Here is a 17,748-nt window from a genome sequence, read left to right on the forward strand (position 1 = left end):
AATTCAGATGCTTTGAGAGCGTTTTTAGTGTTCATCACGATTTAGGCTCTCATTTTAAGCACAGGAAAACCTAAAGCAGGCACAACCCCTGGCTCTCCCTACATGCCTCTAGCATTCGGTCCCAGGCTCAGAATGATGTGGCGTAGCCCGGCGAAACCCCGAGGTGCCCACAGCCCCGACAACAGCCTTTTCTGCTTGGCGGAAACCAACATCAGATATCTTCCGGAAAACAAGAAACTAACTAACTGACAAATCTTTATTTCTTTATTTCCCGTGAAGGAGGGCAGAACTGCCGGGAAATCGCCCTCCGGGAAACCTGTGACAACGCTCCTCTCAATGTTACAGTGGGGGCTTAAAATGGCGCGGAAGGGCAGCGAACCGCTCCCTCACTCGGCTGTGCTGCACCGGCCGCTCTCGGGGCGCGGCGGGGCTGCTGCCCGGAGGGAAGTCACTCGGTGGGCGAGGGGCTGAGGGGAGGCCGAAGGGGTGAGGGGAGGACGGGGAGCTGACTGAGCACGCCCGGCTCGGCAGCCCCGGCTCAGCAGCGGCAGCGCCCCGAGAAGGAGAAGATGGCGGCAGAAGCGCTGGCCAATCAGCGCGCGCCGCTGGCTCGCGCCCGCCCGTTACCCAGTCCCGGCGCTCCGCGTGCCCCGGGCGGTTCCATTCGCCGCAATCGCCCCCTCCCGGCGCCCGCGTTGGTGGCGCCCGGCCGGTATAAAGCGGAGCGCGGCGCACGTGTGCTTCTTAGTGCCGGCGGGAGAGGGAGGCGGGGAGGTGTCTGTGCTGGTGGTGTCGGTGTCGAGAGGGAGCGGTGGGGGTCGGGCGTGCCGCACAGTCACCGCACAGCCCCTCGGTGCTCGTGTCCCCGTCCCCTGTGAGGGTCGCCGGTGCCCCCCTGCCCGGCCCCGCGCTGCTTCTGCTCCCCCGCGAGATGCGGGCTCGGCCCGCCCCGCTAGCCCTCACCCCCGCGCCGGCCGCAGCATGAGCGCGGCGAGCGACACGTATTTCCTTATAAAAGACATAAAACCCGGACTGAAAAACTTAAATGTCATCTTTATTGTGCTGGAGATCGGTAAGTGGCGCCCGGCACGCCCCACCCCCGGGCCGCCCACGCGTGTCACGGCGGGCGGGGGGGCCGGCGGCGCCGTGCCCCCCCTGAGCCGCGCTTCTCCCCGCAGGGCGAGTCACCAAGACCAAGGACGGGCACGAGGTGAGGTCCTGCAAGGTGGCCGACAAGACGGGCAGCATCACCATCTGCGTGTGGGACGAGATCGGCGGCCTCATCCAGCCGGGGGACATCATCCGCCTGACCAAAGGGTGCGTACGGGGCCGGGCCGCGCTGCCCTTTGTCACCCGCGGGGCCCCTCCAGGGCCACGGGGGACACGGCCGCCGCCTCCGACCCGCTCCCTGTAACCGAGCCAGCGCCCTAAGGTCACTTGCCAAATTAAACCCACCTTTCTTCCCCAGGCCGGAACATGCCTAGCATGAGCGTGCAGGCTAGGAGGGGCTTGGGTTTGTAATAAGGAGGTGGTGGTGGAGAGATTTGTGTTGGCTTTAAAAAGCTCCCGAGGAAAATACTCCTGGGGCAGGGGGGAATGCAACAGTCGGTCCTGGCCTGTAAATCAAGCAGGGGAAGTCCAAAGCATGTTCTTATTTTCACAGCTAGTTCTTTGCTCTGGCAGTCAGTTCCCTAATGAAAGGTGAGGTTGATTACATATCACGCAGAAAAGTTGCTTTTCATTGGAATGACGTAACAAAAGTGACAGACGGAGGAGAACCTTTTCAGTTTCACTATAAAAATTCATTCTAGGGCTACACTATAGAATGTGTTAATTTGTTTAGGTGCAAATAGTTCCTCAGAGGTCATTTAATTAAAAAAAGAAACAAACCCAACCCCCAAACTTAATGTGAGAATGCTAGAGTCAATCTGAAAATCCTTTTCTGTGTCACTTAAATTGTCACTAGCAGAGTCATAGTAAGTTTTGGGTTCTTCATGTCAGTTAGGTTGCACTTTTAGAAATCCATTACACTGATCCTTTGGCCTACGGCACTCCGGGATCTGCAGTGTGTAAGGTCCTGTTAATTTGTTTTTAATCAAAAAGTAGGTGAAAGGCAACTCGGGCTGCTAACTGAGCTGCTCTTAAGTTGTTCGAGTGTAATTCTCAGTTCTGGACTGGAATTGCATGACCCTTGCCACCAAAACTACAGCTGCTTCCTCCTATGCAAATGTCCTTTACACGAAATGGGCTGACTCCTCAGCAGAGGTGGTTCTGGGGAAGGCTGCTTGCGTGGAGAGCACGTGGAGCTCAGGGATGGGTGGAACTAAACCAGAGCTCCGGGCCAGCACAAAGCCCCGTGTGTAGATGACATTGAAACAAATTAAGAGCGATACTGTTCAGCTGTATTACTGTACTCCCTTCTGTGGCTGGCTTACTGTAACTGCTCTGGTGTTTCTGTGCAACGAGTCATGGCATCCTTTAATCTAAAAAACTGAGCTTGGCTTGTATGTATTAAATTTATGAGCTGACATCACTGTTTCTGGTGGGTGGCAAAGTCATGCCTTCATTTACATGAATTGCATGCTCCCTTAGGACTGCGGAGGGAGTGAAATGGCAAAAGCTAAATCCATTCTGGTTTGGCTCTCATCTTCAGAAAACTGGCGTACAGGGCTCTCCAAATACAATTTTATATTTAAATAGAACTGAGTGTGTGCTGTTGCCATTGCAAGTCAGGTACATTTCAGCTCTGTAGGGTAATGTGGCCTCGTAGTGCAGGATATCCTCTGATTCAAGCAGAAAAGCTACACAGGCACCACGAGTGAACATGCTTTTTTTTTGCCCCTTGCTGAATTTCAGGCTGCACATGCATTCCTCTGCAAAAGCAGACACTGTTGCTTACTTCTGTAAGTTAGTGAACCCATTTACAGGAAGGTGTTGCACTTAATATTTCTGAATTAAAAATTAGTGCTGGAGTTTAGTGCTTTATGGCCAGCTCTTTTTGAGATAAAAAACAATGCTTGCATACATGGAATAACTTTGTGCTGGAGATTGTTAGTCATGTGGTTTGCTGGGTCTTTTCCCAGTAAATATATGTTTGACTTACATTTATTGTTTGGTAGCTCTTTTCCTTTGTTTTCTGCCACAAGACTGCCTGGCTAGCTGGTTATTAAAGGTTAAGCAGTGAGGGAGTCTTTAAAGTGAATCTGTGAAGTGCAGAACACTAATCCTTGTTCTGGATGGAAAGCTCCCCAGATGGTATCTGCACTTACAGTGCCTGTGCTCTCCTGCTGAAGTGCAGAGCAGGTTATCACTGCCCTGGCAGTGCTGTCCCCTCCCGCCAGCCTGGCTCCTCCCTGGTGCCTCCTCAGGGCCCTGCCTGTGGCCGGATGTCTCCCAGTCTCAGCAGATAAGGCAGAGGGCAGGAGGAAGGTTTGTTATCTCTGTTCCAGAGATACACCCGGAGTGAAGGAAGTGGTGACTTGTCCAGAGTGGTGACTCCTCTGAGTGCAGTTGCTGAGGCTCCCTGTTCCTGTGCTAGAAGACACACACATTCTTTTTAACTCCCTTGCACTGTGCCTGTGTTTCTGGTCTGTGTTTTCCTCATTCTCTACACATTCGTGATGCCCCTCACTGAAGGGAACAATTACACAGAAGGTTTTGTATGGCTCAGATTTCAGTGCTTGAAGTCAAGTGCTACCATAAAGAATAGAGTGCACTCACCCTGTCTCTGTGAGGGAACATTCCTGCAATCAAAAACCTATTTCAGTGTGTTTCTATACATCACTTGGAGTTTGATGGCCAGACTTGTGCCTTCAGAAAACCCAGTCTGGTAAGGACCCTATATTAAGAATGGAAGTACTTCTGATCATGCACATTTAGGAGCAGTAGCTATTCTCCAGCAAGCAAAGGTGATTCTTCTGGCTCCTGCTGAAAGCAGAACTGAGAGTTGTCACCAAATATAACACAGACACTGCTTTTGGCAAAGTGCCTTTTCTCTGCAGGACAAGTCATAGGGGTTGTTCCAGTCAACCAAAGAGCATCCAATCTCAAAATAATTGGCTGCTTTCCTGGAATTTTCAAAGGAGTCTGCTGAGCTTCCGGTACCTTTTGCTAGAAGTAGTACATGGGGATCTATAAACAATTTCTGTTGGTGACGTTGGGGTCTCAGGGAATTTTTTTGGTCCATGCTGGTGTGTAATACTTGTTAACTTGTGGAAGATAGCATCCTTCCACTTCCTCTGTCAGCTCATTCACTAAGAAACTGCTTCACTTCTCCTTTCTCTGGCCAGGTACGCATCTCTGTGGAAAGGATGCCTGACACTTTACACAGGACGAGGAGGGGAGCTGCATAAAATTGGGGAGTAAGTATTGTGTGTTCATACCTCTCAGCAGAGTGCCATGGTAAGTATGAGACCTGGTAGCTCTTAGGAAATGGAATTCAGGGCAGCAAGTGTGTTCTCAGTTGGTGGTGGATGTAATGAGCTCTGGCCCTGTCTGGACTGTAGGTACTTTGAGGAAAATCAGCCTCCATCATTGGCACAGGTCTAGGACGAGGAAATGTATAAATGACAGTCTGCTTTGCTTACCTGGGCCTTATCTTGATTAATCACTTCGTTTTAGTGGGAGCCTTTTGTGTGTGTGTCATCGTTGAGGGCCAGGCAGTGCAGAGAAGGAAGAGCAAGGTCACTGCAGTGAATCACATCCAAGCAGAAACAGGCCTCATTAAACCTGCTTTAAACTGCCCACAGACTGGAGCAACAGCTCCTGCCCAAGAGCAAACATGAGTAACATTCTTGAGCAATAGAAAAAATAGCAACCTTTTCTACTAGAAGAGTACTTCCTCTGTTGCACAAAGTGCTGTGGGAAACCCTGCAGTCATCAGGGAAGTGGGGCCCTGGGGTTGCTGCATATCCTCCTGTATGGCTCAGAAATGCCTAGTGTTCAGAGGGATTTACACAAAAAAAAATCTACAGATTGTCTTGTACAAAATCCATTACCTCAGAAGTGTTACCCAGCTGACTTACTCCCCAGCAGGCTGGAGTGATGAGAGTCCTTATCTGAGTTGTACCTCCCAGCAGCAAGTGGGAGCTCCACTTGTGTTTAACCATTCCAAGCAGTGTAATGATCCAGATCTTTCTTCCTCTCTGCCATCATTTCCATGTTGTGAGTTGATGGGCCTATTCTGCCATAGTCCCCTTGAGTGGAAAAGGATGAAAGCATCCTTTTCATTCCAGTGTCATTGCCTGTTTTGGGCTCCTCTGTGCTATTATTGTTAATGGGGCCCTGCATAGTATGGGAGTGTGTGGGAGTGAGTTTTCTCTAGAGGTGTAATGCAGTCCCTGTCTGGGAGCAGGCTGGGTGACTCAGTGCCTCGGGTGACCTTGTGAGTGGGTGCTGGACAAGATTATGCAGCTGGAAGAGGGACAAAGGGAGCCCTTTCATCACCTTTTGTTTTATTTAGGCCAGTCTACCTCCTTGATTAAATGAATGCTTGCCTCTGCTTGATTGAAATGCCCTCACCAGGAAGATGTGGCAGCCTCACCACAAGCCTACAAAGGGATCAAAGAGCCTTTTAATACCTACAGATATTTTCTGAACAGTGGGGTCTGGATTAATTACTTCTAGGTGATGGGATGTCAAGAATATATGCTCTGTGAATTGTGAAGTTGAGAACTCTGTTAAAAAATGGCTTTAGAACTTGCTAATAATCCTAATTTCTTCCCAGGTTCTGCATGGTGTACTCAGAAGTGCCAAACTACAGCGAACCCAACTCGGAGCACATCGGGCAGAACAAACTGGTATGTTAAACTTGTCTGAGGCTTGTGGCCTGAAGTGCTCTTTGTTCTGAATATTTCACACTAGGTTGTGATCAGATGTGACTCTTCTTGAAAAAGGGACTCAGTGATATATAGCTAGAAATGAGCCAATAATTGAAGTAGCAGATAAATTCCATGTGGAGCCACTGTAAGAACACAGAGGGGACAAAATCAGCTCCTTTCTGTAAAAATGTGAATTTTCTTTCTCTGATCTATGTCTTTTTTCTTTTTTTTTTTTTTTTTTTTACCTTTCTCTAAAGGCACAGGGTGAACAGAATAATATTTCTGCATCAAGTGGTATGGGTACTTGTACTTTTGGGCCACTGGGTAAGTTTTTCTCAGTTTGTAGAAGTGAAAAAATGAGAAACACTTAATGGGAATAGAAATTTATTTCAAGGGTTCTCCATTCTTGGGATAAAAAAGTGTATTAGGCTTTAAGAAGTCATTCAGCCTGGGGCCAGAACCTCAAGCATGTAAACATGAACATTTCCTGAAATTGTTTTTAGGATCTCCTCTGTAGGAGAGAGGAGGAGATTAGAATGTTTGGGGTGTCTTTATCACATAAGAGGTCTTGACTAATCTTAAATTGTTGTGATGCTTTTGAAAAGTTTTTGCAGCACTTGGAATTCTGCTTTTTTAAACTTCTGAGACATTGACTTTAAAAATTACTTCAGTCTTGCTAGACACCATGGCTTTCCTGCCTGGTTAGTTCACAAAAACAGATGTGGTGGTAATCTGAACTCCAGTATTTGACTTATCCGTATCATTTTGTGCTGTATTTAAATATAGAGTCTTAAATATGAAAATGCTTCAAGGCTTTGAGCAGGTGTAAACTGAGAGGGAGCCTTCGCTCTGGCCTGCCTACACAATGCCCATACTCAGTAGCTGGTGTTATGCAGCTGTTATCATGGCCCTTCTTGCTTTAGTTGAGAAAGGGATGGAGGGGAGGTAGTTTGGGAGGGGAAAGGTAAGCTGTAATTTGGGATCTTGCAGTGCCAGAGAGGCTTTTCCTTCTGGTCTTCAGGGTCTGGTGTTCACTGCAAACTCCCTGTATTCCCTGTTGGTTAAGTTATGTAAGGAATCAGTGATTTCAACCTATGGAACTTGTGATAATGTTTTTTCTGTCTTTTTAGGAAATGGTTTACAAACTGGACCTGAAGCAAGTGGATTTCCATTCACGTATAACCACGGCCACATTTATGCAGGTAGTGGGAGAGGCAATGGACGAGGACCTGTAAATCCAGCACCAGCTAACAGTGTTCAGCCTCTTCCTCCTGCTGTCAGTAACGGGAGGGACCCACGCAGGGCCTTTAAGAGATGACTATGCCAAATGTGGTTGTACAGCTTGCTTAAACTCTACACTCTACTTGAACACTTACTGCACTTTTATTTATAGTTAACTGTGAACCAGTTTGTCCTTTGGTTTGTTTTGGGGTTTTTTTTACCTTTTGGTGTATGGAGCAAACTTGATGTGATCTATTTCTTGTTTTGCATCAGGGAAGCACAGTGAGTCTTCCCCGTACATAAAAGGGGTAGGGGGAGAAGGTGGATATGAGGAAGTAAGGGTCACAGGTGAAAATGTCTCAATTAAAACTCAGTGCCCTTTGCTGAACAGAAGAAAATTTCAGTTACATACATGTATTTTTGTTGGTCAGCCATGTAGCCTTAATAGGTCTACTCTGTCCTGTGCAAGCATGTGTTGACTTCTGTTAGGGATAATGGGAGCTCTTCGTATGGGAAGAGAAATGAAGGGAAGAGCACAAGTGCTCTGGTGAGCTGGGTGTCCTGGGAATGAATATGGCTTGTGAAGCAATAAGTGTAAGGAAATGGTGGTGCCAGACCTAGTGGTGTCTCTGGAATCAGGGAATGGATAGCTCGGATCACAGCTGAAGATGTGGTGAGTGTTATGAAGCTTGATTCTGATTCCAGAAAGGTGTACACTACTTGAAAAATTCTCTCTAAACACCATTATCACTGTCAAGGAAAGTGACAACTGATTTTTGCTTTGGATAGAAGCTTGGATATTCATTCTTGCTTTGCATGAGATAGCAGAATAGGAGGATCTAAATTCAGACAGTGTTGGGGAATATGCTCTTTGTAGCCTTTCCTCGTGTAAAAGCCCAAGGTTACTTTGCAGGAGCCTGAATTTCCAGGAGTGGACTGTTCTCAAATGCTGCATTACCCATCTCTTCAATGAGTCTGCCTCCTCCTCCTTCCTTCATTCACTTTTCCAAATAAATTATGTATTAGATGAAGCTGTATATGTGGATTGCAGAGGTACTGGCCAAGCACACAGCTGCACTCATGATGCTGTTAAGCTTTCCTTCCTCTGTTTTATATGAAACATGAATTATCCCTTGAAGAGCCCTCCCCACATCCTGGGGGGCAAATAGCTGGTTTTATTTCTGAGATCACAAATGCCTTGACTCTAGATGAGAGTCCAGTGCCATATTTCAGATCAGGTTCAAACACAACTTGGAAACTGAGGTGTCATACTGGATTCATCTGTTTAACTCTTCTTAACTGACCTCTCAAATAAAAAAAATTGCACTAACCACATCAACAACAAATCTAACTTTCTTTCTGTCAAGCCATAAAGACTTCATGACAAAAGGCTGTTTCTGAATTGTGAGTTGTCTCTGTGGTCATTCATGTTCTTTGAATCTACCGATGTGTTACTAATGTTTACAAGTTGTTTACATTTGATACTTTTTGCTTTTGGTACTCTATCATGATCTGTTGACAATTGCTTCTAATTGGTGCAAGTTCCCTGTTTGGTGTGAAATGAACTGAGGTTTGTTTGAAATGCGAGCATCAGCAACAACAAAGTGCTGTAGGGAGGTTGGGACCTGTGTGCCCAGATACCTGGGGGCTTTTTGTCTCTACTCTGGTAAAATGCTTTCCTGGTACTTCCAGGTGGAACTAGTGAAACTTGTTTTGAACACAAGAGGGTGGCATGCCTCAGGAGATCCCCTCTGCATGCTGCTGTGGAAGAACACTGGTCATTGGTGAAGCAGAAAGCAGGCATTTCTGGGGAAATGGTGTCAGGAGGAGATGTGTAACTCAGGGACTTTAAATTGCTTGTTTAAATAAATGTGATGTATAGTCGAGATGCATGGACAGCCTTCTTCTGCAGTGTTGCTCTAAGACATTTGATGTGCTTGTGAGAAGGAAGCCAAGAGGACTTCTAAACCCAGGAAGCCTCTGTGACGTGTTCCAGAGGTACAGAGGATGTAAGTATGGTGTGAGTATGGTGTGAGAGCCGTGCTGCCCCGTCAGTAGTAGCTGTAAAGTTGGCAGAGTGAAACAGTGCAGGTGATGGCATGGTGGGTCTTGGCGTTCATTGGAGTATCTCCAGTGTGGATGTCCAGTCCTGATGGTCTTAACTTCTCTGTGGCATAAAGAAGTTAAAATCAAGGGCAATCCTGTGCTAGTGTGTGCTGAGGTGCCTGATGTTTGTAGCTCTATGCATCTGAGCTTTTATTAAGCTAATAAACAGAATACTTGTTCACAAATTCCAAGTAAAAAGTGATATGATTAATGCTAGTAAGAGGCATAAGAGTAAAACCCTACAATCAGGTGGATGATTGATGTGCAGTCAAGAGGAAAAAAGCAAGAGACTGGTCTTCACATTCTCAAGGTTAGTAGCATTCCTGCTTTCCTGTTTCTTACATGAAACTATTGCAGTTTATTAATAAATTTTTACTTCTTTGCAGGGGAAATCTGTGCCCTGAAATGGACATGGAGTTAAATATAATTTTTCAAGGTCCTCTGATCTTCCACTGAACCTGTGACAAAGTTGTTTCCCTCAGAGGTATCAGTGTCAAGATAGTGAGCCCTCAGCTTGCAGAGGAATCTGGGAGCCTTACAGCTGTTGGGATCATACCACCTCGGTTACAGAGACACTGACACACACATCTGTGCAAACAAGCAGTGTGAATTACTGTGACATGCTAAGGCAGGTCCTCAGTGCTCAGTGATGAGGTCAGGGAGTCTCTTTACAGATGCCTTCCTGTTAATGGTTAGGCTGCACTTAGGGTACTCTCATTCTGGATAATACAGATTTCCAAAGGAAAAAAGACACACTGGAAGGTGTTCATGTACCCAGACACAAACTGCACAGTGCTGAAGGGCTGCTGAGTAGTCTCCATTCACTTGAATCACAAGATGCCTTGTTCTCATCACCTGACAATAGCTCCCCCTCTCCTGCCTGCCCCAGCACAAGACTGATGGCAGAATGGAAAGAGTTCTGCTGTATTTCTGCTGCCATCTGTTCTTTCTGTCCATCCTCTGCATGAATCACCTTGATTTGAAAGTGGCGAAACAGTCCTGTACTGTGAAATACTGGCCTATCTTTAGATACAGGGGAAAGTCATACACCCCATGCCCACAGTGAAAATGGGAGGGTGTTATAAGAACAAATAGAAGTGCTGGACCAAAATGCAGGACTTGAAATGGAATCTGCCTTCACAACTTATTTAGCTCTGGCCTTAACTTGAAACTGGTAGGTTGCACTCCTGTGCTCTCCAAATAATGCTGCTCTTTAGCATCACAAATCCCAGGAGGGGTGTCTGCAGTGAGTGCTGCTTCTGCAAAGCCATGAGGGGTGATACAAAACACCTTTTCTACCTCAGTGCAATGTCTGCACAGCCAGCCCCCTTAGCAGCATGCAGGGCTGTCCACCATGCTCTGTGGGGAGTTTTCATGAGATAGGTGTTGTTCCCTGAAACCCCTTTTGTTTTTCATAGCCATTGAACCTTGTGTTTCATAATGACTTGGCTGCTATGGCCATCTTCTGCAGCTCATGTACACACTCCTAAAACAAGGGGTCTTTCCCCACCATAAGGCAGTTTTCTTCAGAAGCTCCTGATGTGCTTTTACAGGAGTAGCTATTAGTAAAAGCAATGGGGTTTGGAGTGCTTCTGGAGAAGTCTCCTGGGCTCTTTCATGGCCCATGTGTTTTCACGTGCCAGGTTGTTCCCTCACTTCTCTAACGCTTGCAGATGTGCCCAGTCAGACATGCTCTTTGTCCTGGAGCCCTGAGCGAAGCAGTTATCTGTGCTGCAGGTGTGGTGTCCACCAGTGCTTTCCCACAGCATCCCGGGAGGTGCCCTGCTGGCTCCCTGCAGCCCTGGCTGGCTGGCAGCTGGCTCAGGAGCTGCAGGCAGTGAATGTGAGGAGTAGCATGGACCTGTGCATGCTCCTGGGGAGGCTGCAGGGCTGAGCTCTGTTCATGACTGCAGTGGAGCTGCTGCCAGCTGTGCCCCAGCCAGGTCTGCCCCTCACTGTGCAGTGCTGCAGGGTGAACCTGGCCCTGCTGCTGAGGAGCACAGGGCCCCAGGCATCCCAGGAATTCATTAAGAGATGCTCTTTCTGTCTTCAACCTGTCCTACTGAGTCCTTTATTCTTGCTTCCAGAGAATGTCAAATTGTTATGGCTCTTTATGAGGATTCTGCTTTTTAATTTATTCTGTGATGGACATTTGTGTGTGTGTGTGTGTAACTGGGATGAGAAGATTATTCCTAAACAAGCTGTTGATTAAACTACTGGAGTTCAAAGGGATTAGGAAAATGTTTGGAAGTTACTAAGGGGAACTCTTAAGGACTTCATTTAGGTTTTTAATTTCTCTAAGTTGCTGTTGGGTTTTTTTCTCATAAAGAAAACAATGCAGTTCTAAGAACCTCATCTAAAAGTGCCCTCCCACACCCCCAGCTGATAAAGACTCTGGATTTGTACATGTCCTAGCAAGTAAGATTAGGGAAGGAAGAAAACATCAGGATGTAGCTCAGAGAAGAGAACTGTTGTGCTCTAAATGTACCTTCAGAACTAAATGTTTCCTTATTATACAAGCATGAATGGCATGGCTTTGGCTGTGTAGAGTAGATTGTAGGGCTGACTGGCTGCTCCAGGTTTAATAAATATGCATATAAAAGACAAAATTGGCTTAATACACCATCAGCTGTTACTCCATGGAAGCACAGTTGCATGTTGATTGTAGTGTGTCAGCAGAGCCCTCTACCAAGCTTTCTTTGGGTTCGTGTCCAGAGGATGAAATGGTTTTGCAAAGTACTGGACAGCTATTTGGGAAATATGGAACCATGCTTGTCCACCCTATGTCCCGTTGGGCTCACAGGGAGATCCCACTGACATCAAGGATAATTTGGAACAGGTCCTGTGCAGGCAGTAGTTTCTCAACTGTAAAACTGGGATAAAGTGATACTGCAGATCTGTCAGATGCTAAATTGGTAATTTATGGTGTGGAGAAGCTGAAAGCCACAGCCAATATGTAGAGTTCTTTCTAAATCAGGAAACTTTTACAAATATATATTTCTAAGCCTGGATCCTCTGTAATTAGGTAACTGCACTTGCCCTTTTGGCTTTGCTCTTTTTTTTCCCCAGTGATGCCAAGTGCTGCAGTTCTGTGCCGAAAACTGCAAGTGACCTGTCAGTGCAACTGGGAGGAGCTGCTGGGGCAGGGGTGGGTGGGGAATACCCCAAATCAGGATGGCTGGCGATTCCAAGGCAAGGCCTGGAGCAGAAGGGCTGGTGCAGGGCTCTGACCGGTGGTTTCTGGTTCCTGTGTTGTGGGGAAACTTTTGAAAGGGTTGGACAATAACTGTCAGAGTGGCTTGGGGAAAGGGGGAGTTGGTTCTGGTGTGGGACAAAATGAAGATGCATTAAATGATCTCTAGCTGGCTCCACCATTCTTTTCTATGATTTATGCATTAGGTTAATTTTTTTAATTTCCTTCTTCCTAGCTTGATTAATACTAAATTTAATTTTCTATAATCAACTTGAGCATGTAACTTGGAGAGATGAGGTTTAGGCTGATTGCAGTAAAAATCTACCTATCCAGCCTAGCTTGAATAAAGCAAAACTATTTTTATCCCTAAATTATGCAATATTTTCATGGAGCTCTGCAGCTTACTTATTTAACCTTTGAAAGGAGTGCTCTATTTTTTCAGATCACCTAATGCAAACTTTGCAAATAGGTTTTTTAATTATGAGAAACCCACCTGCATGCCATCAACCAAATTATTAGTGAGGCAGAGAAGGATAACCAATAGTGCTGCCAGACTTAAGGTGAATATGAAAAATGTTTAAATGCCGAGAACAGAAGTTGCCAGGAAATAAGTTTAAACACCAGGTGCTGGAGGAACAAATTAATATTACTTTATTTTTAGAAATAGTGAGTTGAGGCCTGATGGAGATAGACATTTCTATGTGCAGCAGCAGCACTTGGCTATGCAATAGGACAAACAAAATCAACACAACCTTCTTTTAGAAGAAAATAAAATATCTATTTTAGTTTAAAAAAGCCTTAGGTAGGGAGAGAAAGAGACCTTCATAAACTCTCTACTATTTTTAAGTCTCTGGTGAGCTGTTGTGCTGGTGCTTATCAGAGCTGTCTGTGATGTGGGTTGGGATGACCTTGAAGCAAGAAACTTCTGTGCTAAAGCCATTCCTGCAAGTGTTTCACTGGAATGCCCAGTCTGGTTTCATTTTGGCTGTGCTTTACTGATGGCAGGGCCCATTGCTACGGACAGTGAGTCTAAATGTTATTGGTAAGCTTATTTTCCCCAGCAGTATGGGGAATCAGAGGTAATTTCTAGAGGAAGTGGGACCCAAAACGTCAGTAAGTCAGTATCATGAAGCCAATTAGAAGGATGTGTCAGCTCAGGAAAGTTGCTGCAATTAGATTCCTGTAGTCTTTTTAGCCAGGTGGATTTACAGAAGCTCACTGTGCAATTTCATCAAGGCTGGACCTGAAGGCATGAGTTGCAAAAATCTGGGTTTTTCTAGTAGATGTAAATGTCTGGAGGGCACACTGGAAAAAAGAGATGCATTGATCCTTTTTTTCTCTTGGATATCTGGTGGCTGGGAAACAAGAACTGATAGTACATCTGTAATTACCTTGTGGTTCTGGGGATGTGCTTCAGCAGCCTGTTGTCACTGGGTTAATTGTGATTTAGTTTGGGTGGTGTGAACAAATGGCTCCTGCTGTGGCTGTGGCTGCTGTGATGGCCAAAGCTGGGGAGGCTTCTTCAGTCCGGGTATGCAGGTGGCCCCTGAGGAATTAGCTGAAGGGATTAGCTTCAGGTGCAGCCTGTGACCAGAAGTACCAGCCTGTCACAGGGTCCCAGCTGTCTGCAGGGTGATGCACAGGAGGAGGTCTCCACAGGACAGTATTTTTAGGCACCACGGGTTACCTCATCTCCCAGCAATATTTGGTTCACTCAGGATATGACGGCTTTGGGTTTGGGTTTTTTTGTTTGTTTCTTTTAAACTTGACAGCTGCCTGCTGTGCAGCTCTGTGGTTTCTTTGCCTTCTCTTTTACCTGTCCTGAGAAAACCTTCTCGGAGGAGATGCTCCCCTGGTGTCCTGCCCAGCCTTCCCATCCTGTTGTTACCTTGCCCTGTGAGCACTTGCCCTGCTGCTCCTGCCAGTGCCCGACCTCTTCTCGTTTGTCCCCTAACATGCTACTGCTCCTTGGGTGTTTGGCAGGTCTGCCTCATTATTTCTGCTTGTTCCAGCTCCTTTCTGCATTACCAAGTAATTTACAGCCCTGCCCAGTTGGAGCCCCTGTTTCCCTCCCCAGCCGGGTGTGACATTGCCTGCTCTCAAGAATAACCATGATCTTCCTGCAATCCCATTAATGGATCCGCTGAGGCTGGAGAAGGCGTTTCATGCATCACTGTAACAAGTTGTTTACAGCTCCCTGTGTGCTGGGCTTCAAATTCAGCCTTTCAAAAGACTTTGATAAAGAAGAAAGGACCGGTTTTTTCCCCTGACTGCTGCAAATGAAAAAGCTTCTCACTTGGGAGTCGTGGGTCATATTTATGGAAATGGGAAGAGCAGTTGCAATATTTATGGCAGTTACAGAAGCGCTTGAATCTATATTTTATTGATATGTATTTACGTGCCCACAGAAATCTTATTGCACGCTACTTGAGAGAACTTTATTTAGATTTAGTATTTTGAAGTCATTTTTTAGTGCTTCTTTATTATCCATGGAGTGCGAGGTCCAATATTTCAAGTAGGACTGTCACCAAACAGCCGGAGGTTTTAAAAAGATTTTTATTTTACATAAAGATAAATGTTGAAGCCACATTTTTCAGAGGCACCATCTGTTCCATGTTGACCTTAATTTTCTGGATGAGTGCTTTTCTTCAAACATTTTAAGTCTTGTCTACATTTCATTTGGTTGGGAGTGTTTAGGTTATTTGTTGAACAGGAAATCAGATATTCAGAATGCAAACACACCATTACGTTGCAAATTATTCCCTTTGTATAATTTAGCAAACTGCTTCTTAAATACTCTGCAGACTTGCTGGGGTAGCTCTGTGTCTCTGGCATCTGGTGGGTTGGCCCTGTGTGGAGCTGGATTTCTTTGGAATGTCACTGTCATGCCTTGCACTGGGCAATGGGGTGCAGAACACTAAGGGAAAGCTGCTTTTTAATGGATGGTTTCTGGGAGTGAGACTTGGCTAAGGATTTGTTGGTTGGCTTCATGGCCTTGGAAGGATTTGCTGTCCAACAAACAACAATACCTGCTCCTACTAAAAGGTGACACTAAAATAGCTGTGTGAGTACATATGCATTGTTCCCACAGGGTAACACTCCCCTTTCTCCATTCAAATTCTTCTTGCTTCCTTGTCGTCAGCTGAAATAGATTTATAGATTATTTTTGCCTTCCCTTGCCTCCAGCCTTGCTCTGTGGCTTGTCTGAACCCCTGTGGCTCCAGCGGTTCAGCTGTTACTGTGCCACTTCCAAGGGCTTTCAGGACCCTGCCTGTCTGTTCCTTCTCTCCTATATCAGCTCCCTGCCTTGCCCTACCCAACGCTTGTCCCTTGTCATGAGACTTCTTGGCACTGCCTGTCACTGTCCCTTGCAGGGGGCTGCGGCCCCAGCCTGTCCACCTGGATGTCAGGTGTTCACTATTGCTGTGTGCTAGATCTGGGCTAACACTGGCCTCCAGTAGCAACTATTTTAGTGACAAAATGTACTCTTGGCAGAAACACTAATGTCTTCGTGGTTTTGGATGGGAGGTGAGACCACAATCCTGCTCTTACGTGGTTTTTTAGTTTTTATCTAGCATCTCTTTTTTCCCCTGCAAAATGCAGAGTGATAGTGAGACTTTTTCTTCCTTCAGAGTATGGATTTGAAAGTAAAGCTCATGATGTGGTAGAAAAAGTGTTACAATATAAATTTTTTGTGTGCGTGTGCTTCAAGAAACCCCTAGAGGGGAAAGCTGTAAGGACTGCACTCTTTTAAATTAACCAGCTGGTTTCTTTACAGCTCTGCTATGTAAGTGCCTAGTAAAGCTCATTTCAATGAGGTGCCAGGATATGGGGGAAAAGAGCTGAACAAGCAACAAAATATCTGCTTAAACCAAGGCTGAGCTGCTCTGAATACCAAAGCCTGGAGTCTGTCTCACCAGGGTGGCTGCTTTTGGAAATACCCATTCTTACACCAGTTTTTGAGGCAAGTGATGAACAGGGAGGGGGAAGGAGTGACTGCTGGGCTTGTGGCTTGTGCTAGTGGCTGTCTGTCCTCCCAAAATCCACATAGTGCTCTGGTGCTGGATACTTAGAAGGTTTTTAGATATTCATGTGGTACTTTACGCCCTGTGGAGAAAGGCAGTGTGTAGTCAGGTCACTTCTGTTCTTCCTCCTCACCATGCCCAGGCCACCAGACATCTCTGCTGGGAAGTGGGGACGTCAGTCTTATTTCCATTCCACGATCTCTTCCTAATCTGTGCTATAAAATAATTAAATCTAGAATGGGTAAGTTTTGCCTCTTGTGGCTACCCTCTATCTGGATTTATATTTTTGTTTGCAAGGACAGAAGTTATTAATACTAGAGGAAACAAAGTCTTCTCTCCCTTAACCATGGAAAAAATGTTTTTCTACTTCTGAAAAAGCACTGAGTCCCAAAAATGGAAAATGAGAGTGGTTTGGGTCGCTTTGAGGCTGTGATTTATGTGCAAATTGCACATCTCTAAATAGGTGAAGAGTAACTTTTCCTGAAGAGCTGCAGCATCCTGCTGCACTTGAGATGGGCCGTTAGCAAGGCAAGGTATCTGCCAGAAGGTCAGCTCTTAATTATTGCTGTAATTAATCTCAGGTGAGTTTTTTTATCTACTCAGCAGAAGGAGCTGTTGCAGGAGCTCATTAAAGGCATGACTCAAGCAGGCAGCAGAGTGGGGAGTTGTTCTGGGCTCTCCCAGGGATGGGTGAGACCTCAGAAATAGCATACTTGGCTGTCAGCAGCATTTAGGCCCTCAAATGCTGCTCTAGGGTAGCTCGGAACATCTGAACTCTCAAAAAGTTGGGCTGTGCATTTGATTGGGAGTTTTAGGCAATCTAGTGGCATCCCAGCGTGCTGCTAACTGCCCTGGCAGCAGTTCCCCCTTCAAGGGGCTTCCCTCTCAAGGGCCACAATCAAAACCTGAATGTTCCAAGACAGAGTCTGGGTTTGCAGCTGCTGGAGTCTGTGGCAGAAGTGGGGTAAGTGCATGAGCAACAGCTGTGTTGTTTTCATAACAGGTCTGCATTTAAAAATATCATTTCTGTCTCTCCAAACAGAAAAATGTTTAATTTTACAAGACAAAGGCCTGGGGTTTTTTTTTCCATGTGTCTGACTTTCTGTAATTGCTTAAGAAAACACCTAACTTTGTGGCAGAATAAATTGTTTGGTGCATGTTCATAATGTTTCTTTTGGTAGTTCCATAGCATGAAGTTTATGAAGGTTTGAACAAATTGTTTTGAGCTAAAAAAGCCTAACTTTCATGCAACTTAAGGAAGGTATTCTGCAAATACTGCCTTTGCTTCTGTATTGTATGTTGTTATATCTGGACCATGTGAGTAAGTGTATTAGGGGTGACCAAAAGCTCTCTGACCTGTTGGGCAGCAAGTTAAATATGAAGT

General features: G+C 45.9%; 1 protein-coding gene across 1 annotated transcript; it reads left to right on the forward strand.

Moving 5' to 3' along the window:
* The first annotated feature begins 752 nt into the window (after nt 1-752).
* NABP1 (nucleic acid binding protein 1) lies at nt 753-8,928 on the forward strand. Its single transcript, XM_064718334.1, has 6 exons — nt 753-1,072; nt 1,179-1,317; nt 4,290-4,361; nt 5,726-5,798; nt 6,077-6,143; nt 6,950-8,928. Exons 1-6 carry the CDS (start codon nt 982-984, stop codon nt 7,135-7,137), a joined length of 630 nt encoding a protein of 209 aa, XP_064574404.1. The 5' UTR covers nt 753-981; the 3' UTR covers nt 7,138-8,928.
* The last annotated feature ends 8,820 nt before the right edge of the window (nt 8,929-17,748 follow it).

The sequence above is a fragment of the Zonotrichia leucophrys genome, chromosome 7 (genome assembly GCF_028769735.1).
Source record: "Zonotrichia leucophrys gambelii isolate GWCS_2022_RI chromosome 7, RI_Zleu_2.0, whole genome shotgun sequence".
Classification (NCBI taxonomy): domain Eukaryota; kingdom Metazoa; phylum Chordata; class Aves; order Passeriformes; family Passerellidae; genus Zonotrichia; species Zonotrichia leucophrys.